At 43.5% G+C, this 25,851-nt stretch overlaps 2 protein-coding genes across 13 annotated transcripts in view; one reads left to right on the top strand and one right to left on the bottom strand.

The window, feature by feature from the left end:
* The window catches only part of CARF (calcium responsive transcription factor), a 69,712-nt gene extending 68,778 nt beyond the window's left edge, over positions 1-934 (bottom strand). For 4 of the 11 annotated variants that reach the window (XR_008312605.1, XR_008312604.1, XR_008312614.1 and 1 more), the window contains exon 1: positions 806-934. The gene's annotated coding sequence lies outside the window, so the exon portion shown is untranslated. Of the gene's footprint in view, positions 1-246; positions 735-805 lie in introns of those variants that run through there. The other 7 variants (XM_053280808.1, XM_053280826.1, XM_053280819.1 and 4 more) reach the window with 5 other exon arrangements.
* Positions 313-20,535, top strand: WDR12 (WD repeat domain 12). 2 transcript variants are annotated; one of them, XM_053280861.1, is made up of 14 exons: positions 313-593; positions 1,933-2,095; positions 3,885-3,979; positions 6,115-6,209; positions 7,984-8,090; positions 8,725-8,840; positions 11,182-11,336; positions 13,902-13,947; positions 14,379-14,470; positions 15,355-15,495; positions 15,617-15,722; positions 17,722-17,854; positions 18,672-18,744; positions 20,218-20,535. In XM_053280861.1, exons 2-14 carry the CDS (start codon positions 2,055-2,057, stop codon positions 20,293-20,295), a joined length of 1,278 nt encoding a protein of 425 aa, XP_053136836.1. In that variant the 5' UTR covers positions 313-593; positions 1,933-2,054; the 3' UTR covers positions 20,296-20,535. The 2 variants fall into 2 exon arrangements, with proteins under 2 accessions (XP_053136836.1, XP_053136844.1); XM_053280869.1 differs by lacking the exon at positions 313-593 and adding an exon at positions 1,131-1,149.
* Positions 20,536-25,851: the final 5,316 nt, after the last annotated feature.

Below are 25,851 nucleotides of genomic sequence, written 5' to 3'. Positions count from 1 at the left end.
GACTAACTTCCAGAGGGGTAGCCGTATTAAGTCTGTTGCAGCAAACCCAGTCTTGAGGCTCCTTACAAACAAACAGTTAAATACAGCACACACAGGTTAAGCTTTTTAGGACTAGAACCCACTGCTGTGCGCCAAGTGCGCAAAGTTTCAGGTTTCAGCACCCAAGGATACGGGGACCAAGCCGCAATGGGCACATTCTCTCAATTACCAAAAACAAACAAACAGCCCACAACCCCTTTAACGTACAATGTGTGTGCCTATTTTGTTTGTTAACCACGGGGGAGAGAGGGAGGACGAGGAGGATGCCCTAATAAGCACCTCCGCCTCTGAGCACGGTCGTAGCTCTTGGAGGCTCCTCCTCGGGCAGCGCCGGGGTGGTGGGCTTGGGAGAGGGAGCCGCTTTGCCCTCAAGCCCCCCTCCCCGGCGTGTACAGAGCGGAGGGCACGGGGGGAGGCAGCGACGTCCCTCTGCTTGCCCCCCCACACGCGACACCAAAGGTCGAGCACTCTGTGGCGGCACTTGCCGGCTCCATCCCAGCTTCTTCTCTGCCCAGCCCGGGACGGGCAATACAGACAGGTCACAACCTTGCGAGGTAAGCGGCCGAGCCCCCTCCCCCGCGGCCGGCGAGGTCTGGCAGGGGCGGTTCCATGCCCGGGGTGGTGGGGGGGGCGCGCGGCTCCTCCTTCCCACCCGCCGCACCATTCAGCTGCCGCGCGCCAGCGCTTTGCCAAGGGGGACGGGGGTGGGGGGTGGGGTTGGGGCTGAGGGAAGAGGAGGAGGAAATTCAGAACGAGTCTACTCAACCTCGTCTTGGCTCTGGCAGGCACCACCCTAGAGATCGCGCGGCCACCACAAAAGCGCAGGCGCAGCCCTTCCGAGTAATAGCAAACGCGAAGCGGGGGCGGGGGCTCCCCTCAGAAAGGCACCAACAGGACACCATACAATCCGGAAGTGCTGAAATGATGCTTTTTGAAGAGAAAACGAAGAGAACGTTGTTTTATCTTTTCTTTTAAGTAAAAGTTCCATACAGCCCACAGTTTTCCGCTTCCGATCAGGAGCCTCCATGCGCGGGGAAAGAGTGGTGGGAATACATATGAATTGATGTTAAAAACTCAGATAAAGCAGACAGGGATAAAGTCTCCCTTTCGGTGCGAAGCGTTGAAATAATCTCGCGGGTTCCCTACGCTCCTTGTAGCACAGGATGGGCATGCTCCTTAATTGCAATAGAGGATATCTGGGGACTGTTTATGTCTGTGAGAAGGGCAGCAAAAAAGTTAGAAATTCTTATTGGATATATGGAGTTTAATTGGTTTTATTTTATGAGTGACAGTGAATAAGCGTTTTGGAAAAGCAACGCTTCTGTTTCTCCAGCTTAGACGTGCCTAGCTCTGCAGCGGTTTACTGCCTCAAAGTCTAATAAATCTGTGTCCTGTTGAAATCAGTCTAATAAATCTGTGTCCTGTTGAAATTCACCTAGTCTACAGTGAAGTTTACTGTGAACATAAATTACAAACATAGTACATGTATGCCAGAATTTAAAAAAAAAATACACTTCTATTTTCCCAAAACAGCATGGGAAAAGTAATCTCAAACTAGACAGGATTAAATTCCCCAGCTTTACGATGTGCCTTGCAGGGATTTTAACACCAACATTTTATGTTCTTGAAGATTATATTCCTTTCTCCATTAAAAAGACTTTTCTACTTATATATTGGTATTAAATCTCTTAACAGCTTTCCTATGTCTACTACATGTCTAATCAACGAGATTGGATAAGTCTCCCTAACAACAATCCTTCCACTTAAACCTCGTGACAGGAAGCCGACGAAGCGAGAGAGAACGGGGGGCGGGGGGAGCCGGTTCTTTGTATTACCTTTAGAGGCAGACTGTACTAATCGCTTGTTGAGCAATCCATTGTCGCTACATTACAGGACGAGGAGGTTGAACTCGAGTCGGCCACGTGGGATCGAAGGTTTTGCTTTTGGAGAGGCCAGAAGTCTTTCCAAGCTCTTAATTTCTGTCTTAAGAAGAACCACCGCACTAGGCCCTGGCTATGGCGCAGCTTCAGGCACGCTTCTTCACTGATGACACGAAGTATGTGGGAATCGGAACGGGCAGTGGGGATCGGGTGGCGGGGGGAGGTAGAGGGATGGCTGAAGCTGCTGCGCTTAACTTTCCAGGTGTCTCTTGCTCTTACTCCTCTATTTGGCTTCATTGGTTATGGGGACGTGAAATGGCTCAACCAGAACGTAGCAACTAATTTACTCTGTTTGGTGCAGGCTAAATCGAAGCCATGGGATTCTTTCATGCTTATAAGTGTTAAATTACATTTACCCTCGGAGTAACCTTCATTGAACACAGCGGGTCTGAACTGTTAACGGCCTTTTGGCCCCGTTGTAATCTTGTGTGTATCTGTCTCCAGATGGATAACATTTTGTACAACTGACAAAGTGGGCCTTAATCCAGGGATCTTCACTATTTTTCAAGTGAGAACCATTTCCTACTGTGCTGATCTCTGCCAGGGCTGTGTTTTGTGGGGGAGGGGGGGCTTTAAAAGAAACCGAGCCCTCTCGAGCCCCGCGCTGGCAAGTGGTGTTCTTCCCAGCGATTTCCCAATAGAAGTCTGTGGTAGGGGGTGTGGACAAACCAAAAATTGTTGTTCGATTTGAATTCAGACCAAAATTGAACTGAACCGCCTGCCCCTGAACCAGTTTGGTCAAACTAACTGGCCAGTCCAGTCCGTTTGACTGAACCAATTTGGAGGTTCAAGGGGCTATACTTGTAAAGGGGAATCCAGAGAGGATTCCCCTTTACAAGCAAAGGGGTGGGGGAATCCTTTGTGTTCTAAAGGGTGGCCAGGGGGTGCAAGAGAAGTGGTTTAATGTTCATACCGGGCCCCCAGCACTGCTGCTTGCCCCCCTGGTTTAGCACAAGCACTCAGCACTACCTGTGCAGCAAGCTGCCTGTGCAGCAGCGGCACAGTTCTAGCCTTCATGGATGTGCGGAGGCCGGAACCGTGCTGCTGTCACATGGGCAGCTTGCTGCAGAGGGAATGCTTAATGCTTGGGCTGTGCCAGGGGGGCAAGCTGTGGTGCTGGTCACTGCTGCGCTGTTAAGAACATTAAATGACTTGTCTTACCGCTCCCCTGGCAGCCCTTTCAGTCCTGAACCTGTTAGCCTGAACTGGACTTGGTTCAGTTGGATTGTGGACTGAACCACCTCCAGTTTGGTTCATGATTGAGCTATTGAACTGGCCCAGTTCGAGGCAAAACAGTTCAAGATCGAATGGTTTGTGCACACCCCTACTCTATGGGGAAAGTGCTGGGAAGGACTGTATGAATGCTCCATGAGTACCAGTAGCATAGAGAGGGCATAGGTAGCCTGTGTTCCACCCACCTCCACAACCCAGTTGCGCCTTTCCCCTTGATGGCACTCCTTCTCTTTCTATCGGCTCTTCTCTCCTGGCCTGCACAGCAGTGGCAGCTGAGCAGTGGGCTGCTCCCTCAGGGAGGCTGCCATCACATGCACGGCAGGAAGAAAAGGGGTGTTGGGGGCAGCTGCCGGGGGCCCAGCGCAGCAGCCCCAATGGCAGCTGCACCAGAGGATGATGACTTGTTTCACCCTGATGATGTCAAGATTAGGATAAGGATGGGAATGTGAAATTTGTATTCTTTTTATAAAGTGTCAGACTTTATGGAATATAACAAATATGTTGTATGTATGAACTGCCTTTTGGCAACTGAAATTGTTGGACATTTCTGACATACAGCACCATTACACTCACACCGTTTTTAAAAAATACATACGTGCTATTATGAAACAATTCTAAAAGACTGAGATTTAATTTTTTCCTGAATATATTGTTCTTATTTTCTTTCCATAGATACATAGTAGATGATGTACCTTTTTCTGTCCCAGCTACTTCTGAAGTTGCTGATCTCAGTAATGTTATCAACAAACTGCTGGAAGCTAAAAATGGTAAGATTTTTTTGTTTTGGGGAAGTGGTTTACATTTGTTTCCACTCTTCTTTCCAGGAGCTCAAAGTGGCTGGACTGCCTAGGGTTATCCCATTTTGTCCTCTCAATAAACCTATGAGGTTGATTAGGCTGAATGATGGTGACTCATCAAAGATCATCCACTACTGAGTGGGGCTTTGAACTCATGTCTCACCAGTAGTTGTGTGCCCGAACCGGTCCGGCAGCCATTCCAAAGAATGGCCAAACTGCCGGACCGGTCCGGCCCTGCCTGGTTCGGGTCCGGGTGGGGGGTATGTCTTTAAGGGCGGGGAGGGCTTGCTTAGCCCTCCCGCCTCCTTGCCCCCGCCAGCGCCCGTATTGTACAGTATAGGGGCGCTGGAAACCAGCCGCCCCCCCCCCCGCCGCCGCCGCGGCGAAATAACCCCTAAAACCAGCGATCGGAGGCCCGGTCTACCCGGCCCTTTCCCGGCGGGTAGACCGGGCCTCCGGAGAACGGCGCAAGCCACCATTCTGCTGGAGGCCTTCCAAGCGAGAGGAGCTCTGTGCCGGAGCTCCTCTCGCTTTTTATCCAGCGACCGGGTGAGCGACTGGGTGAGTGGGTGGGCAGGCGGGCGGACAGCTAGCTGGGAGGGAGGGAGGGCTGGCTGGTTTTAGGGGTTATTTCGCCGCGGCGGCGGCGGGGGGGGGGGGGCGGCTGGTTTCCAGCGCCCCTATACTGTACAATACGGGCGCTGGCGGGGGCAAGGAGGCGGGAGGGCTAAGCAAGCCCTCCCCGCCCTAAAAACAAGGCCCCCCTTCGGTGCCGGTCCGGACTTCTCCGGACCGTGCACATCCCTACTCACCAGTCTATACTCTTGCCGCTACATTGCACTGGCTTCCTCTTAAGAGTCTATGGAACCAGAGACTTTAAATGAAACACATTTTATCTCTTGGACTGTAATAATTAATCTGAATCTTTTTATCTAGAATTTGAGGCTGTGCACTGACACTATAGACTTGGCAGGAGATTCAGTATGAATTCATTTTGATTCTTATTCAGCCAAGCATACTACAGTGGAGATATTTATAAATAAAATTTGCACACCTTATTATTGTGGATAATCTATTATCATTGTCACCTTTTATTTATCACTTGATCATATTTATTATTTGATTTATATCTTGCTCTATCCAATATGTTCAAAGCAGTTTATAATATATTTCTAAACTCCTTTCTTCATCCTAGAAGTTCAGGAGTTGGTGTGTGTAACAACCTGGTAAAATAAGTTAAACTTTGAGACAGAGATTTAAACCCTGCTCCCCCCCCCCCCGATCCACATCTGGTATATCCACTGCATAACACTGGCTCTGATTACCTGTTGAATTTGCATCTGCTGCAACAGTGAGCGAACGTTAGTGCCCGATTCTGTTCCTGCTGTGATCACAGGGCCAGTGCATATCACACATTTCCTGCCCAAGCAAGCAGCCATTGACTTCCCTGGGTACATGGTCAAACTATGTATTTTCTGCTATAGAGTTGGCAACAACTTATGTTGTTATTCACCTGCCATAATGGCAAGAAATTGCTACTCAACTTCTAAGTTGGTTCACACCTTCAGGTTTGTCCTCATGAGTTCTTGCCTGGGGAAAGCTAAGATTGTTCACATAGACAAGAAATATATTGTAAACCGCCCAGAGGTTTACAAAAACCTTTCTTTGTAATCCACCCAGAGATGTAAGTTTTGGGCGGTATAAAAATATGTTAAATAAAATATGTTAAATAAAATAAAAAATATTGTGTGAAGTGATCCAAAGATTCACACAGCTGGGATGGACCAAAGTTCTATTGGATTCAATTTGCTGATTATGCAAACTGTTAGTATATAACTGATGTCTAGGGAAGCACAGTATAACTTTTATCTGCTGATTAAAAACTTGAAGACTATTTTATCCAGTAATTTTTTTTTCTGGATGAAGTTTTGTTCCCTATTGAAGTTCTATGATATTAACAATATAATATGTTTGTATAAGAATAACTAAAGAGAGGCTGTATTTTGGACATTGCTTCATTCTCCAGGTCTGCTCAAATATGAATGGCCTTTTCTGATTTTACAAATTAAGTTATGTAACCTAACATGTCATTTATTTCTCTATAGAGGGCCACAAATATGTGGAATTTGACTTCCTTATCAAGGGACAGTTCTTACGTATGTCTCTGGTCAAATACATGGAAATGGAAAATATCTCAACAGTAAGTCATTTGATTGAGGGTTTGTGGGGTTTTTTAATTGCTGATTAGTGTTTAATTTTTAAAGTTTCCAATAATTATGTTAAAACAAAGTTACATTTACAGATTAATCCTAAACATGTTCAGTTGAAAATAAGTTCCACTGAGTTCAGTGGGACATCTTTTCCTGGTAAGTGAGATTAAGATTGAAGCTTAACCCTTAATATGGGCATGCGTATAGTGGCTGGGGATAAACATGATGTCTATTTAATTTTATGTTTTATGTCTTTAAAATATTTATTGCTGATTGTGATGTATAAAGTTAGCTCTTGTTAAAAATATGTCACAGAAATGGAGGGTGCCGACCATCATCCATTGAAAAAAGTGACAAAACTCCCATTGATTTTACTGGATCAGCATTGCAACCTGACAAGTGGCCAGATTAAGCCATGAAGAAGGTTGTGTGGTCCCAAGGAACTGCTTGTTTTGGGGTCATGTTACCCACATTCTCATTTAGCAAAGGCTTAATGCTGCTGCTCAAATCCTACAATGCCCATTACAGAACTTAATGCATTCAGGATTGATTGCCATCATAGCCCAGTACAGCTAACAGAGAAATTGGGCACTACCTTGTACATTTACTCTATTTGGCCATCTTGTAAAGATGAGCCAAGGCTATTCTGTTACAGAGGAAATGTTTGTTATTCATTCAAAGTCAGGGGCGTATCTAGGGTGAGGCAGGCAGGGCACGTGCCTCGGGCGCCACTTGAAGGGGGCGCCATTTTTTGAAATTAATTTTTTTTAAAAAAAAAATGGCCACCAAAAACAAAATGGCCACCACACATGCTTGAATGGCCTCTGTGAGCATGCATGGTGGCCATTTTGTTTTAATGGCTATATATATAATATATACACACACACACACATATATACATACACGTAAAAATGGCCACTGCACATGCTCAAATGGTCCCTGTGAGGCCCTAGAGGCCAGCGGGGGGAGGGGGAACCTTTGCAGACTCCCCCATGGCCTTTAGGAAGCCCCAAAAAGGGGCTACAGGTAAAACATTTTTTAAAAGAAAATTAATACAATATAAGTCACTGTACACATATTTAGTTTGGCACTATGTACAGAGAATCAGAGCTTGTGAATAATGAGCTGAAGCTTATGAGCTAGGATTGTATTCATTTCCTCTTACTTTGCTTCTTGTGATAAGTGAGTTAAATGTGATGTCTTAATAATATGGCTATTAATGGTGAATTTGTCTTTGAATCAGTGTGAAATCCTTAGTATTAAGGCCCACTGGGAGTTTCTTGCTCTCTTTCTCTCATTTTAACTGTCTTTCTGAAATACTAGAATATATTCCAAGCAGTGACACAGTTTACTCTGCATATCCTTTAATTATTTTCAGAGTATCTGGGAAAAGTCAAATTCTCCATTGATTTTTAAAACTTATGTAATAGTGATGCTACAATACATAGTAGAAAATTAGACAGGTACTTCTGTTTAGTTTTCCAAGTACACCTCCACATATATTTGGGTATTTCATGAGCCCCAGCATACTGAAATTTGTAGTTTTCCAGCATTTTTTGGTCTGGCTACGTCCACTGCTAAATAGTTTTTGAAATATTAAAAGATTAACGAGCTTGACTTGTATGTTTCAGCTGATATTATGGTAAAGTTATCTGAAAGATGGGTGTCAGATGTCTGGACAGGGGGCTTGCCCTAGGCACTGTTTTCCCTAGATACGCCTCTGTTCAAAGTGGCTGACTGTTTTCTTAATTTCCGCACACACAGGAAGAAGTAGTAGAAATAGAGTATGTAGAGAAGTACACAGCACCTCAGCCTGAGGAATGTATGTTCCATGATGACTGGATCAGTTCTATTGAAGCCACAGAAGAATGGTAAGGCAGACCTATTGCATTCCTACTCTTTTTAGTGCAATTATTCTATTGAAGATTATCTCTTGAGTTATCAGGTTCCTTCATAGAACTCAGTCCTCTCTTCTGTATGTCTCGCTTTTTAAGAGTTGTGTGACCCTTAGGAACATATTCACGCAAGCAGCTATCTATCTTATAGCAAGGGAAGAGAAGCAAAAGAATGCCCACTCAGCTGCACAGGGAGCCTTCAGTGCAGGGACGCTGAAGGCTTCCTGTGAACACGCAGTCCTCCTTCCACCCAGACAGAGCTGAATAGCATGTGGGCCAGTGTTCCTAATTCATTTGCCTTGCTGGGAAAGGGTACCTCATTAGCAAAAATGCTTGAGCACTGAACTTCTCAAATTTGATTTTCATGGTGTTTCAAATGCTCAATTTAGTAGTGTGCCTAGAGCAGTGTTCCCTCTAACAGGGATTCCCAGATGTTGTTGACTATGACTCCTCTAATCCTCAGGCGAAAGCCATTGCAGCTGGGGATTCTGGGAGTTGTAGTCAACAACATCTGGGAATTCCTGTTAGAGGGAACACTGGCCTTGAGTAAAATCTATACTGTGAAGAGCTATGGGTGACTTAATAAAAATTTTTCTTCTGAATTCCATAGGATTTTAACAGGCTCTTATGATCAGACTTCTCGGATCTGGTCAGTGGAAGGCAAACCCATAATGACGCTTGCTGGGCATACAGATGTGGTAAAAGATGTGGCCTGGATAAAAAAAGGTAAGTAGATTTCACTTGCTTGAGATTTGGGCTAAACTCAAAAGAAAATGTGCAAGCCTGAATGCTTCAGTATTTTGGGGTCAAACTAGGCCGCATGCTGCTTGCACGATTGAAGCCTGCATGTTTGTTATTTAAAATGTAAATAGCCACTGAGTGGCTAGGCAGGGCAGGTGATAGGTGGAGACAACTGTAGACAGCTGTGGAGGTGGAGCCAGGACCTGGTGGGTGCCTTTGCAATAGCAATAGCACTTACATTTATATACCGCTCTATAGCCGAAGCTCTCTAAGCGGTTTACAATGATTTATCATATTGCCCCCAACATTCTGGGTACTCATTTTACCGACCTGGAAGGCTGAGTCAACCTTGAGCCCCTGGTCAGGATCGAACTTGTAACCTTCTGGTTACAGGGCAACAGTTTTACCACTGCGCCACCAGGGGCTCATCTCAATAACTGACAAAATGTAGACTTGTAGCTAACGAGTGGGATCAAAGTACAAACACACACACAAATCTCAATTGCACATCAGCAGGGATACAGAGAAATATCGAAAACATTGGTTGCTTTATAGTGCTTAACAGCACTGGTGTAGATTTGTATCTAATACAGCAGGATCAAAACACAAGCACACACAGGAAAAGAACTGTGTAAAGCACAGACCAGCTACAAAAGGCTGCTTCTGTGAAGAGTAAACGCATTCTGAAGTCACCAGGGCAGCTCTGTCTGCCTGAATATTTAAAAAAATGAATACTACTAATCATCATCATCAACAAGAAGAAGAAGAAGAACTCTGAGCCAGAGTGCTACAGTGGTTAGTGTGCTGGACTAGACTAGGAAAATCCAGGTTCAAATCCCCATTCATCTATGAAAACCCACTGTGTGACTCTGGGACAGTAAATCTCTCAGCATAACCTTCCTCACAGGGCTGTTTGGAGGATGAATGTAACCATGTGCACCACTCTGGGTTTCTTGGAGGAAGCACAGACTATACATTTAGAAGTAAATAGATCTATGTAAGCCACAGGTAAAGCAGAGACCAGCTACAAAAGTGGATAAAAAATGCACTCTGAAGTTACAAGGGCAGCTCTGCCTGCTTATTTCAAAAATATATATATAAATAGTAGAAAAATCCCAGGTTTTTCAGCACTGCTTGCTGCAGCCAGGAGCCATCTCCTGTAACATAGGACATCATGGGAAGAAAGGATGCATGGGGACACCCTCTCCCCACTTCATGCCAGCTAAACAGCTGGGTGCCATTTCCTGCCCACCTTAGGTGCCCACCACTTAGCCTGGGTGTCCATCCTACCAAGCAGCAAATGTTTTTTACAGCGATCACTTCCTTAATCCTTGCCCAGTGAACCATTACCACCAGTCGATATATTAATAGATACTGACAATCCAGAGAAAAACTTAGATGCTCTCTACATAGCAAACAGATTTTTAAAATTATTTTCCTTCCAACAGAATCCATTCCTTCTCTACACCACACCCATATGGAAAGCTACTTCTGCAATTTGAAGCAGTTTGGACTCAGAAATCCATGCCCTAAAAGAACTTGCTGGCTTCTTATGCCAGTTTCAAAATTAATTAGTCCAGTCGTACAATTTGGTGTTCCTTCCAATGTTTTATGGCATGTCATTTTGGGAACCATAGTGCTTTGTATATAGGGCCATAGTGCTTTGTATATAGCAAGGGAGAGAAAGCAGTGCTTGCATTTCTCCCCTACAAACAAATGCAAACTAATAAACCATCAAATGATCAGATTTACCAATAGCCAGCCAGCCTACCTTCTCTCCAACCAAAATAGTGATTAGATTCTTCTGAGTAGTTAAAAGAAAGACTTCCCCACTCTCTGGGTATTCTGATTGGCTGCCTGAGGAGTCAGTCAGCCTAGTTCCTCTCGAATTGGTTTATAGGGCAGTCCTAGGACCACCCACTTTTCAGAAACAAAAGTGAGCATGGTTATTGGCTCTTACCTTAGTAACAGTAATATTTTAAAAGATCTGGGGCTTTTCATTTGTTCTTTGAGGTTGGTGCTACCATTGTCCACCTCACAACTCTTAAAGCAACAGGCTGCAGGCAAGAGCAGCAGAGAACAGAGAGAGGCAGTAGGCACACAAAATGGAGACAGAGAAAGCATGGCTGACTGAGAAATTTAAGGTGAGCACCTCCCACTTTGCCCATAAATAAGATCCACCCCTTGTGAGGGAGAGAGAGAGAGATTGAGACCACAGCATGTTAGTTATTAATTGTGTGTGTGTGTGTGTGTGTGTGTGTGTGTGTGTGTGTGTGTGTGTGTAAATGACATTATATGAATCTTCTTTCTCTGCTCTATCCCTTAGACAGTTTGTCATGCCTGCTACTAAGTGCCTCTATGGATCAGACAATCCTGTTGTGGGAATGGAATGTAGAAAAGAACAAAGTGAAGGCCCTTCACTGCTGCAGAGGACATGCAGGAAGCATAGAATCCATAGCTGTTGATGGCTCAAGAACGAAAGTAAGTTAAGTAATGTCCCGGGTTTAAAGTTGAATACCCTTTTTGGGACATGATTGGATTTTTCGCAAGCTCACCCCCCAAAAAAAGCCAGCGAGGAGAGGTGTTTCAGTTGAGTATTAAAGACTCTACTGCAGTTCTTGTAAATTGTGTCAAAATATTGTCCTGTCCTGATAACTTAATGGCTTGTGCTGGCCACCCTGCAGTTGATTCTTGTTCCTGTTGCCAAGTGATATTGTAAAGCCCATTTCTGTTTCTTTCACTTTGAAGTAAAACCTGAACTTTACACCTCCATTTTAAAAAAAGATGCATCTTCCTCTTATATAGATGCCAAACAGCGATCCCTTTAGAATGACTTGGTCTTTCAGAGAACATGATACTTTTCCAGGGGAGGAAAAATCCTATATAATGTACTTTTGAAACAAAATCTACACTACTGCATTTTTTCGTAGCATCTTCTTCCATCTCTGCCATATTGCTAAGCAATTAATGGTCTCTAACCATAGTACTGAAAATAGTGCGGTCCCATAGAACAGTGCTTCTCAGCGTTTTTGGAGTCATGGACATGCGTGGTGTAGTGGTTAGAGTGCTGGACTAGGACCGGGAAGACCCGAGTTCAAATCCCCATTCAGCCATGAAACTAGCTGGGTGACTCTGGGCCAGTCACTTCTCTCTCAGCCTAACCTACTTCACAAGGTTGTTGTGAAAGAGAAACTCAAGTATGTAGTACACCGCTCTGGGCTCCTTGGAGGAAGAGCGGGATATAAATGTAAAAATAAATAAATAAATAATACATTATTCACGCACAGTTTCCTGTAAGTAAGGGGGTCGCCCCCATCCCCACTCCCCAGGCAGCCCTCGCTGCTGGATAATGTTCATTTCGAGGAAGTGAAATGAACGTTATCCAGCAGCAAGGGCTGCCTGGAAATGAGCTTCGGAGAGCTGCCAGTGGCCCATGCTGGCCCAAAATTGTTTCTTTGGGGGGTGATTTTCATTTTTATTGTGGAGCCAGCATGGTGTAGTGGTTAGAGTGCTGAACTAGGACCGGAGAGACCCGAGTTCAAATCCCCATTCAGCCATGAGACTAGCTGGGTTACTCTGGGCCAGTCACTTCTCTCTCAGCCTAACCTACTTCACAGGGTTGTTGTGAGGAGAAACTTAAGTATGTAGTACACTGCTCTGGGCTCCTTGGAGGAAGAGCAGGATATAAATGTAAAAATAAAATAAATTAGTGATGCCTCACGGACCGGTACCCAACGCTTCGTGGACTGGCACTGGCCCACAGACTGGTGTTTGAGAAACACTGCCATAGAATTCTTCAAAATCCTTGTTGGAGTATGCCAGAGATGCCAGCAGCTGTATTTTTGTGGCTACTCTATTGTTCAGGCAGTAATCCAGAGGCTGAAATAATTTTACTACATAACTCAACCACCTAACAAATGTTCAGGTTGTATTACAATATCTGAATAGATATCATCCAGGGCATTATATAAAACTAAAGATTACAGTGTATAACATCTTTCTTTCAACACATTTGGAACTCTTTGTTTTCTTTCTATCCTTGTTACATGCATACCCTGCTTCTCTCCATCATTGAACTTAAGGCAGTGTACATGACATTCCCAGGTGATCACTTATTCAGGCACTGACTAGACCTAGACTTGCTTAGCTTCAGTTTCAGCAAGGTGATTGTATCACCAGCTCTCAGGCCATGCTCTGGGATCCTTTAGAAATAGAATGGTGGACAAAACTTTTACCACACCTTTATGAAAATGTGCTGCCAGGGATTGATAATAGTGTTTTGTGGGTCATACCATACCTCTGGGCTCCCAGTTCACCTTCCTTGTATATGCATTTGTGGTTGCAGCAGGGTTTGTATTGTTTATCTAAAATGTATATCTTTAGAAGTTTGTGAATAGAACTATGTAAAAGATTATTGAAAAGAGTTTGAGAATTTACTCCTGTGTTGTGTTGAGCTGAAGCATTATTATCCTTTCAATAATGAGTGGTGCTGTTAAGACTCAACTTAGAATGGTGAACTCAATGATTTGCCTGAGCCCCTTAAGGATTTGATCCAGGGCCCTCTTTAATTTGGACATCATTTGGGCTTGACTTAGTGCCTGCCTCGCTTCCCCAACGTTATCTATCCATTGATGAGCCCTTGCAGCAGCAAAATATGGCCCTGTTCACTCTTTCACATGCTCTAGGGAGCATCCATTAGCACTGGAACATTGGGGCCTACTTTCCCATACTATCTGACACAAATGGTTGCTCCTGGCTGTGGGTTTGGGAAAGGGAGGGCAGGGAGTTCAAATCATTCAAATGGGTTTCAAGCTTAAGTTAATTTGGGCTTAGGAACATAGGAAGCTGCCATATACTGAGTAAGACCATTGGTCTAGCTAGCTCAGTATTGTCTTCACAGACTGGCAGCAGCTTCTCCAAGATTGCAGTTTCGATTTTGTTTTATAATTGGTTATAAACTATTTTGTTATAGATGAAAAGCAGAGAATAAATAAATAAGTATTTTGACCTAATTTTAAGCTGAAAATATGTTTTGTTTGTTTTTAGTTTTGCAGTGGATCTTGGGATAAGATGTTAAAGATCTGGTCTGCAGGTAAATATTTAATGTCTAGCTCTCTTTCCATTTTCACCTCCCTTCCTGATCTCCATATCTTTCATCCTCTAACTATGCATTTATTACAAACACATATCATACCTCTTTTTATGAATTCTAACAAAATTTTGCAAAATTAACTACCACATACAAAAACCACATACAAATGCACATTTACAGACTGTAAAATTGGTTTCTTGGTGCAAAATTCTGGATTCCCACAGTATTATGAGTTGGAAGAAATACATAGGACAAGTTGAATCTAACCACTACAGTTAAGGTGTGATTTATATAGGTTTCTGTAACTCAATAAATGTCTCATTTCATAATGTTTTGAAAATGATTTAGATTTAAATATTTTGCAGTGAACCCACATAGTGGGATGCTGACCAATATGAATTATGGTTGAAATTACTTTATTCTGATTCCAGTACCTACAGATGAAGAGGATGAAATGGAAATGGAGGAAGTAGCAAATAGACCAAGGAAAAAGCAGAAAACTGAACAGTTGGGATTAACAAGAGTAAGATGAAGCTGGATGGCCTAGAATTTTATTTTAATTGATTTATTTTTTATTTTATTGTATTGTATTTATTCAGTTTCTATACTGCCCTTCCAAAAATGGCTCAGAGTTTACACAGAGAAATGGATCCCTGTCCCCAAAAGGGCTCACAATCTAAAAAGAAACGTAAGACAGACACCAGCAACAGTCACTGGAGGGGTGCTGTGCTGGGGGTGGATAGGGCCAGTTACTTTCCCCCTGCTAAATAAAGAGAATCACCACATTAAAAGGTGGTGCCTCTTTGCCAAGTTATTTATTGGGTATTTATTTATTTAACACATTTGTGTGCCCAAAACACAAGTCTCTGGGCGGTTTACAACAAAACACTAAAAACAACAGATAAAAAGATTAAAACATTACAGCAATTAAAATTAAACATTTTAAAACACAATTAAAACTATATGTAATTTAAAGCCTGGGTGAACAAATGTGTCTTGACTGCCTTTTTAAAAGTTGTAAGAGATGGGGAGTCTCTTATTTCAGCAGGCAGTGTGTTCCAAAGCCCAGTGGCAGCAATGGAGAGGGCCTGTCCCTGACTAGCCACCAGACAAGCCGGTGGCAACTACAGACGAACCTCTCCAGATGATCTCAATGGGCAGTGTGGTTCATAGCGAAGAAGGTATTCTCTTAAATACCCAAGGCCCAAGCTCTTTAGGGCTTTAATTGCCATATGGATGGCAATTAATGGGGGAAATATCTGAACCTTGCAGCCCAATCCTATACCCATTTACATGGAAGCAAGTCCCGATAAGTGTGTATAGGATTACAGCCTTAGATGACATAAATTTTCATCACAAAATATTTACAATAACCAGATTCTCCCGATCTTTCTTTTTAATGCCCAGACTCCCATTGCAACCTTTTCGGGTCATACAGAATCAGTATCTTCTGTACTTTGGTCGGATACCGATGAAATATGTAGTGCTTCATGGGACCATACAATTAAGGTGTGGGATGTTGAAACAGGAGGCCTTAAATCAACTTTGGTGAGTTTATTTGTGATTGCAGCCTATTGCCAGCTTGGTAGTTTAGTTGATTTCAACAAAATATTTGTGCAAAATCTAAAGAAAAGTTCATTCCTGACAGCTCTCTTTTGTTTTTATGTAGACTGGAAACAAAGTGTTTAATTCTATATCTTACTCACCATTATGTCAGCGTCTTGCCTCTGGAAGCACTGACAGACACATTCGGTTATGGGATCCTCGAACCAAAGGTGAGTAAAAGTGAATTGATATTCATGAGAAATAATTTTATAATGCATGCTCCTTGCTGATTAAAAAACATCATGCACTTTATTGAGCTCTGTACACTTGCTTTGACATATGTACTTTCGTAAGGCTTCCAAACTAGGAATGACTGACCATATGCCTTCTATAGCATAAGAACTGTGAGATCAGGAATAGGGATGTGCACGAACCTGTTCGGAGGCCCTTTTACTGGCCTCTGAATAGGTTCGAAAGACCAGCAGTTTGGCCGATTAGAAGATGGGGCGAGTGCTCTTACCCCTTCCGCTACATTTCTCCTGATGGCACTGCACTTTAAAAGGGTCCAGTGGAGCAGAAGTGTACTTCCCTGCCACCCGGCTGCCTCGTTGGACCAGAAGTGCATCGGCATGCACGTCATGTGCACACTGAGCATGCACACATGCCAGGTACTTCCGGTCTGATGAAGCAACCCTTTTAAAGTGCAGCGCCGGCAGCGGAAACTCGGAGGGATGGGTAAGAGCACCCTCCCCCACCCTTAAAAGTATCCCCCCATGCACCCTCGAAGCGTCCCCTCGCCAGTTCCATGCACATCCCTAATCAGGAAAAGGTTACTGTTAATTTCTTCCTGCAGTGGTTATTGTCTAAAATGGGAGAAAGCTCATCAAAACTGCTTGTGTTGTCTTCTACATTCTTGAAAAGCTCTTGATTCTGCTGTAGATGGTTGAAGTGAGAGGAGAGGAGAGCTGGTCTTGTGGTAGCAAGCATGACTTGTCCCCTTAGCTAAGCAGGGTCTGCCCTGGTTGCATATGAATGGGAGATAGGGATGTGCACGGAACCGCGGCGGGGCGGTTCAGCCGGGGGTGTGTGTAGCTTTAAGGGGTGGTGGTAGTACTTACCCCCCCTCTGGTGCTGGCGCTTTTCCAAACGTTCTTGGGGCGGCAATGTTCCTCCCTGCCGCCCCTGCCCCCGTCGTTGTCCTTGCGAGCTTAAAAGCAGGAAGAGCTGGTGGCGGCGCACGCCAGCGGCGGAGACGAGCGCAAGCGCCGCAAAGGGCGCATGCACGCCACCAGCTCTTCCTGCTTTTAAGCTTGCAAGGACAACGACGGGGGCAGGGGCGGCAGGGAGGAACTCTGCTGCCCCAAGAACGTTTGGAAAAGCGCCAGCGCCGGAGGGGGAAGAGCGGTGTGGGGGGGTAAGTACTACCACCACCCCTTAAAGACATACACTCCCCCCCCGGGCCAAACTGAACCCCCGGAATTCCGGACCGGTTCGGAGGCCTTGACAATGGCCTCCGAACCGAACCATGCACACCACTAATGGGAGACTTGATGTGTGAGCACTGCAAGATATTCCCTTCGGGATGAAGCCACTCTGGGAAGAGCAGAAGGTTTCAAGTTCCCTCCCTGGCTTCTCCAAGATAGGGCTGAGAGAGATTCCTGCCTGCAACCTTGGAGAAGCCACTGCCAGTCTGTGAAGACAATACTGAGCTAGATAGACTGATGGTCTTACTCAGTATATGGCAGCTTCCTATGTTCCTATGTTTTTCTTGTCACAGCACTGTTGGTGCCTTGTTCTTCTCCTTCTACTTGTTAAAAATCTTATGGTTGGATTTAACACTTCTTGTTTATCTCATGGTTCTTCAACATGTGGGCTGTGTGCCACAGGCAGTGGAGATTTAATACCTGGAAAGGAATAGAAGGACCTGCTATAGATAAAGCGAGGGCTGTGTCCCTGCATTCCTCTCTCTTGTTGAGAGACTGTCTGTTTTCCAGTTCGGAAGATTATAAATGCAACCACCCCAAGGAATGGAGGCTGACTGTGTCCAATAATGTGCCCTAGAGTGACTATCTCCTACTTTGAATTGTAGTTGCCCAAAATGACTGGTGCTAGTTTATCTGAATCCAGTATGTGCTGATCTTGACCCTACTATATGTTTATAAATATTATGAAGTTCTTACGCAACCCATTGTAAATTGTGACTAGTGAGTCTTGTCTAAATTGTTGCAGATGGTTCTCTGGTGTTGCTTTCTCTTACCTCACATACTGGTTGGGTGACATCAGTGAAGTGGTCACCCACACATGAACAACAACTTATATCAGGTTCTCTAGACAACTTTGTCAAACTCTGGGACACAAGGAGGTAAGCCTTAATTTTGTGGGTTTTGCATATGGGTTCGCACACAGATTAAAGAAACCTCACTTTAGGTTTCTGGAATACATAGGGAGATTGCTCCTCTTTAAAATGTATTGAGTAGTACACGAGTCTCATTTTAGTGCTACTCCCTCATCAAAGTCTTGGGTCTATGTCTGCAAACTGCCCTAAGCCAGTTTTGGAGGGGCGGTATATACATCAAATAAATAAATAAAATCCCTTTACAAATGTGCCCTGAAGTTAAATTCCATAGCAGCATTATGTACCACTGGCACAGGAAGCAATACAAAGCCTTTTGTGATTAGAACCCAGAGTGAGCTTTTTATCATCTAGCTTCTATATATATAATTCTCTAAGATGTACCCGTCGCTAATCCCATGTGTGGCTGCTCTTGCGAGAGTTCGCAAGCGAGCTGCTGGGTGAGGCAGAGGAAAGTGGAGGCGGACAGGCGTGCAGGTGGAGGGGGGAAAGAAAATGGCGGTGGTGGGCAGGGAGAGAAGAAGGTGGTGGCCGGGGTGGAGAAAAGGAGTGGGGGAGGAGCGGGGAGAACTAGAGCTGCAGATGTTCTGCGGCCAGACCAGCTAGTTATTTATTATTAAAGTGCCTATGTAGCTGGATCTGCATATAATTTAAATAGTGAAACCATATGTCTCTGAGGACTTGCAGTCTAAAAAAGGTGGCATTTAAGGGAATTGGAAGGGAAAGATGTTGGTTGGCTGACTTCAGTAAGTAGCCTTGAGGATTTTTAAAAAATTATTTTCATGTAATCTGAGTAGTAGTATGATTTGTGTCTGTATGTTATTAGTTGTAAGGCTCCTCTCTATGACTTGGCTGCTCATGAAGACAAGGTTTTGTCTGTGGAGTGGACAGAAGCTGGGGTAAGTTTCCCCACCCCCAGAACTGACAGAATGGGGTGACACTGAGGGCAATTCTGATGTTTCACACTGCACCAGAATACATTACACTAAAAATAAGTATGTTGTGTACTTATTATGTAGTGTAGAATAGCAAACGGGTGCAAATTGTGAGGAAAATTGGGTTGTGTTAAACCATTTGCAAGAAGAAATGATTGTGCAAAAATACCATATTGCTCCCTTTTACTGTGTCTTTCTCCATATTGTGGATTCAAGATGATCAAGGCAACCTTCTGTGGCATCATGAGGTTGCCATTTCCCAACATTAGATCGACAAAGCTCAAGTGACAATGCCTTGACACAAAATTTTGTATGAGCCCAGTGTAAACAAGCGACAGAGGATGGCAAAACAATGGTAAATTAGCCAATCTTGCAATATATACAGGGAAACCTCATTTTCAGCGGTTTCGCATATCCGCAGTCAAGTAAAAGACACCCAAGTGGGGCATAGCAGAACACAGAGAAGTAAAACATGGTAAGCAGCTCCCACCTCCCCAAATGTAGCAGATCTTTGGCAATTTTTGACCATTTTCCTGACAACTGGGAACCTAACCCCCACAATCCCATAGCCCAATGCCTTCATGGTTTCCATATCCACGGTTGCAGCCAGGAACAGAACCCCCATGAATATCGAGGTCCTCCTGTACTGACATTTCCTGAAAGGCGTGGAAGTGGAGATTTTCAATCAGTACACAACTTTTGAGCATTGTGTACAATACAACAATGTGTGAAACTGGTCTTATTTTGGTGATACAATGATGCAGACATGCAAAGAACATTTTTTTCACATCCTCATGTTGACTTGATTTCCCCCCTTTTATAGGGGGTGATATGGCAGACTTTTCCTGCTATATAATACTTGCCCAAACAAAAAGTTGTGGTGGATTTTCATTATGTGGTGGCTTAGTTCTCTTGTATTTTGCAGCAGAATTGTGTTTGCTGGTATTTAGAGCCTTACATTGTTTAGTTTGAAAAGTAGTTTGAAAAATAGCTGGTTCTAAACATGCTTCATTGGGCTGGTTCAAAAATCACGTGAAGCCAAGACAACCTTTTTTGCATGCTGCTCAGGACCTTGGGAGCCCATATCTCCATTCCTGCCCTTCATGCATGAGTCTTGGAAGAATTTTATTTCCCATTGTAGTTAGAAACAAACCAGGATGGATTGTGACATTCAAGCCAACCAGTCCTGGCTTATTCTAAGCAGAGGTCTTAAAATAAACTGAGATTGGTTGTTTGGATGTCTTAGTTGATCCTGGTGTGTTTCTAACCACAATGGAAAATAAAATACTTCCAGTGCTCATGGATGAAAGGGAGGGGGAGCACAAACTCCCAAAGCTCTGAGACATCATGTGAAGCCGTGGTTTTATCCTTTGTTCTGTGTGGTGTCCAAACCAGCCTATTATAACTACATCTCTTCCCACCCACCCCCTTCTTTAGTTGCTGTTAAGCGGAGGAGCGGACAACAAGCTATATTCCTACAGATACCAAGCAACCACTTCTGATGTTGGAGCATGAAAATGAATGAGAGAACAATCGGGGAGAGAGAACTCTACAGCTAGAAGTTCTTGGAATCTATCATGCCACATCTTCAGAAAATATGCTATGTTATAGTTTTACAAATTATGTATTTATAACTTTGAGGAATAATACATTTCCTTTGCATTCTTTGTTTTTATGTATTTGAGGACAGGCTTTTGTATTTAAAGCCTTTTCTGCACTAGCGAAAATAAAGTGTGAAGATGCTTGAACTATTAACTAGTCTATTTTGTGTAAATGTTTGTTAAAGTGTTTTTATTTTGTGCAACTATATTGTTTGTGATTCAGCAGAAGTTTTATTATCACTGAAAAACTGCTGTAAGTGGATATTGCCCATTTATGATTCTAGTGAAATAAAAGTTAGGGATTGTTCTTTAACATGGCTGTAATAGATCGCATTACAGCCATGTTAAAGAACAATCCCTAACTCAAGATATTTTCTTGGGGCAGGCACCAAAGAACTATAAAACTAACTTTACATGCCCAAAGGAGCTTTGAGTTTAGGACTGTGGTACAGCATGGAAGTCTGCTGTTCAAAGAAAAAAAGTTGAAAAATTCCACAGTATTTTCCCAAGCTTTGGATCCTAGTAATATAATTAATTGTATTTCTTATGAATATTTAAAGACTCTTAATGTGCACTACTGTTACTTTAAGAGATGTCAAATAATATATTTTGTACCTGCTGTGTATGGGGTAGTTGCAGAAACTTCAGGGTGCAGATAAGAGTAGACTCTAGATCTGAGTTAGAACATCCCAGAACAGAGTTACCTATGTGAGTGGGAATTAGACTGAGTACTGTTTTTGTAATTTCTGAGCAGGCATGGGAGAGATTCCTGTCTCTTCCAGTGCTGCTGATAGAAATTCAACTTATTTTCAATTGGAAGCAGCTTGCCTAGGGAGCAAGATGCTGTTAGTTCAAATCCCCGCTGGTGTGCTCTCCTGTCTGTGCCTAATAAATATATCTTTTTAGTCCCCTGTATCAGCCAGCAGTGATATAGGAATGTACTGGAGGCGGATGTTCACTGCAGTGACAACGGCAAAGACATCATCTCATACTGTGCAGGAGGAAGGCAATGGTAAACCACTCCTGTATTCTACCAAGAAAACCACATGGCTCTGTGGTCGCCAGGAGTCAACACTGACTTTACGGCACAACCTTTCTTTAATGGATCTCAAATTACCAAATACACAACATTTACAGTAGCTATATTGTATGTTCTGAACACCAGTAAGTGGCTTCATGTATCATGCAAGGAGCTGGTGCTCATTAAGAGGTAAAGAGAGAAGATGTACCCCACCATGATAACTTGTGAGAAAGGGTTCTTTCCTGTAGACACTGCATGCATCAAATAGCTTCAATCTGCCTGGAGTTTGAATGATACTTCTAACCTCTTAATGAGGTTGAAAGACGGAAGGGAAGAGGGGGTGGTCTTGTGAAGCTCCTGAAACTGATTGTAACTTCCTCTATAAGTCTGACACTTTAGAGGTGTTAGGTGTAAGTCTCCCTTCCACAATGATTTTTCACAGCCACAACCTTCTCTGTGGACAAGATGTTAAGAGGCAACAGTAATATCTGAAATTATCCACAACATGTAAACAAAACAGACAACTTTTCCAGTTGGAGTCAATAGTTAAGTTTTCCCTACAGGAAAGCTTAATCCGCATTCTTCTATATTACTTTTGATATATATTTTTTAAAATCTGTCATTCTTTGTACATGTGGAAGTAAAAGGCCAAATACTAAGTTTTGAGGCTGGCAGTGCCAGTTGTCTTTTCTTTCTGCATTTGTATTATACAGCTTTTTTTTATGAAGCTGTTCAACCTATCAAACATCAATACAAATATTTCCTGGAGGTAAGGATTTTCAATAAGCCTGTTTTAGAGCTGTGATGGAAATATATGCATGTTAATTAAGCCTCCTGCTGCGCTGGAATACCTCAGTTGGGCACATCTACTGTGAAGTTTGACATCACGCATCTAAACTCATTCCTTTACTATAGAAGGACAGTTTTCCTTACCAGAGATACAGTTAGCTGTATCTGTTTCCACACCAGAGGAAAAGGAGAGTAGTTACTTTGGTATGGTAGTAAAGAAAGACTCTCTGATGAATGTAAAGGTATAAACTGAACAGAGCAAATAGTTGTATCTGAATGGAACTCATTGCAACTGGAATGTATATGGGAAGTGGGGTTTTGTTTTTTGGTCTTCCAAATGAAAGTCTAGATACCTGATAAGAAGTAGGCTTGTGCACATTAAGAATTAATAAGAGCAGGGAGCAGGCTTGTACTGGTGTAGGTTACAAAAACATCTGCAAGTTGCCAAGCCTTTTAGAGAATTCATCTTGCTTGAGGAAATGGATACTCTACTTGCATATTTTTGCCAATGGGGATAGAAGTAGCTTTTTCAGCAGAAAAAAATGACATGAGAAGAAAGAGATATAGAGCCTATCTTTCCCCTCCTAAACACATACATGCTCACCTGCTGCTACAGCTATGCATAAAAATAGCATAATTACACAAAATGTTTTGCACAGAAAGCAGTTGCCACTCAATGCAATTTATAGAGAGACTGATACTTAGTGACTTGCAGAATTTTAGGTTACAAGTTAGGTCAGGTTGTTTTACCCAAGTAAGTTCTAGAAGAGCATCTGTTGTTATGATCCTTACATGCACATAAAAGCATTGATAGCTGTGTTGAAGACTGAAAATTATTTTTCTTCAGGGTAGAATGGGTTCAGATCCTGAGTTACCCCCCACCCTCCACCACACATTCCACAGAGTGAGCAAGGATTGACAATTAAGGCCATTACAGAAAAACAATACAAAACACTAATTTTGATTACTTCTGTTCTTAGTGGTCCTTGTATTTCACACAGATGGGCTTTGCACACATGCAGAAACCTAATCTAGAGCCTTTTTGGTGGTAGCCCCACCACACGCCACCTGTTATTCACTCAGTTTTTGTATCGTCTGCCACATGCTTTACTTCACTCAGTTGGGAACTTCATTTGATAAGACCTATTGTTCTTCTTTGAACAAGTAATACATATCATCGGGCATTCAGACTATAGAGCCTCTAAAGTGGACCCAATATTTGGACCCAATATTTGACCCTATCGATTCAGACACCGCACACTCCATATTTTTGCCTATGAACCCATCTTTAATGGACATAGTTAAGATCTGCTGGGCGAAGCCAGCTGTACTACCACCTATATATATATATACTTACAAAGTTCAGGTGGAAGACAATCAATTTCTACAAAAATACCCTACTCCCAACTTCGTCATAGTAGAGGCAGCTCAGTCTAGGTCTAAGGAAGCATGTAGGTTTTCTAAACAGCTACCCACACTTCACACCATGCTACAGACTGCACAGCTTGTTCCATGTCAGCAGCAGTAACCTTATGTCACCATGCCGGGATGCGTTCTTCCAACTTGGCACCTGAGACAACCAGAATTGAGAATCTCCCCTTTGATGGCAAAGCACTCTTTGAGGACAAAACTGATGAATCCATTGAACACATTCAAAAGCTGTGAAATACAGCTAAATTGAAGATGTCCACCCAATCATATGGGTTCACTAAGGGCAATAAGCAGGCCAAGACTTTGTCCTTTCACCCCGCAAGCCAGTCCTTTTTCTCAGACCAATCCCTGTGGCAGTCCAAAACAGCCCCATACCACAAATAGCAATACTCTTTCAGCAAGATGCAACAGCCCAAAGCCAAGCCCTCTGCTTACACCAAGAGACCCTGACTTGGACAGTTTTGGAACACACCTGAGACCCTATCTGGATGCATGGGAAAGCATCACATCTGACAACAACAACAACAACAAATATTTATGTACCGCTTTTTAACAAAAGTGTCCAAAGCGGTTTACATAGATAAATAATTAAATAAATATAAGACGGATCCCTGTTCCCCTAAGGGATCTGGGTGCTCACCATACTTTGAATTAGATACGCCATAGAATTTGTTTCTTATCCCCCACTCTCCGGGATCAAGATCACACATCCTTTAATAGAACTTTGGGAAGAGATACACTCCCTCTATTGAAGGATGCCATCCAACCAGTGAGGAGAAATCCTACCATGGTATCCTACTCCTGGTACTTTACCATTCCCAAAAGGGATGGTGCTATTCACCCCATCATGGACCTGAGATCTACAGACCTTCACAACATGCAAGAAGTTCAGGATGCTCACAATCTCATCCATCCTTCCTATGCTCCTCAGGGGCTTGTGTCAATAGACTTCAAGGATGCTTATTATATCTCAATTCACCCGCAGCAGAAAAACTCCTACACTTCTAGATAGGCTCTCAAATGTTCCGATTCATAGCCATTCCCTTCAGTCTTTTTATCGCACCTTGTGTGTACACGAAGTGCATAGCTGTGGTGGTTGCACATTTACAAGAACAGGATGTCCAGATCTTCCTATGTTTGGACAACTGGCTCATTACAGGGGAACCCTGGGAACAACTGTCTGACAATGTACAACATACTTTGCTGACCTAGGTCTATGAATCAAGCCCGACCACCTCCATAAGGTTTCTAGGCATCATCTTCAACTCAATGTGACAGGCCAGCTTTCTCCCCACAACACAGATACAGTCTTTCAGCAGCCTGGCTACTCGTCTCCTCCATTCAGGGGCATGGGAACAATGGAGTAAGGGGGGGGATGACCATTCCTCACATCCGATACTCCCCTGTGGTTGGATCCAACTATCAAAACGTTTCTGAAAGGACTGACCAATATTGTTCCTAGATGTTCCAAATGTCTCTGTGGGATCTACCTCTAGTCCTATACAGTTTTATGGGGTTCCCCTTCAAGCCTATGACTTAGTGTGATATGCATCTCCTCACCTTCAAGACTGCCTTTCTGGTAGTGATAACCTCTGCACATAATTCAGACCACCCTTACCTGACATTCCACAAAAACACGGTGGTCCTGTGACTTAATGTTTAGTTTCTTCCCAAAGTAGTAGCCGCATTTCCCAGGGCACAACAGTTGTCCCTTCCAGTTTTCTATCCGAATCCCACATCTGAAGCCGAGAGGAGACTCCACATGCTGGATGTAAGGAGGGCATTAGCCTTCTATAATCAAAGGACTACACCTCTCTGGACCTCTAACTTCCTCTCCATTAGCAATGGTGATAACCAAATTGAAAGACGGGGTAATAGAACCTCTGCACAATCTATCTCCAAATGGACTGTAGCCATCTGAATAAAACTTTGTTATAAGAATGCTGATAAGCCTACGCCACAAGCAGTACAAGCCCATTCCACATGGGCACTAGCTACATCTACAGCGCTTGACCAGGTGATTCCCCTGGACTCGATCTGTAAGGGAGCAGCATGGGTGTCAACATCTCCTTTTGTGAAACACTACACGTTGGACACCAAAGCCTGGCAGGATGCAGCCTTCAGTCGCACAGACCTACAGTCAATCTTCATTTAACTGTGGAGGATGTGGACAAGCTGCTTGGAGTGGTACGGCCTACTACCTATTCTCTTGACCCCTGGCATACAAAT

The sequence above is a fragment of the Hemicordylus capensis genome, chromosome 1 (assembly GCF_027244095.1).
Source record: "Hemicordylus capensis ecotype Gifberg chromosome 1, rHemCap1.1.pri, whole genome shotgun sequence".
NCBI classification, from domain to species: domain Eukaryota; kingdom Metazoa; phylum Chordata; class Lepidosauria; order Squamata; family Cordylidae; genus Hemicordylus; species Hemicordylus capensis.
This window is presented reverse-complemented; position numbering and strand designations above follow the sequence as displayed.

Coding starts and splice junctions, on each gene's coding strand:
- WDR12 (XM_053280861.1), top strand. CDS start 2,055: ATGGCGCAGCTTCAGGCACGCTTCTTCACTGATGACACGAA. Junction 3,980..6,114: donor ACTGCTGGAAGCTAAAAATG/GTAAGATTTTTT, acceptor ATTTCTCTATAG/AGGGCCACAAATATGTGGAA. Junction 13,948..14,378: donor GTTAAAGATCTGGTCTGCAG/GTAAATATTTAA, acceptor TTCTGATTCCAG/TACCTACAGATGAAGAGGAT.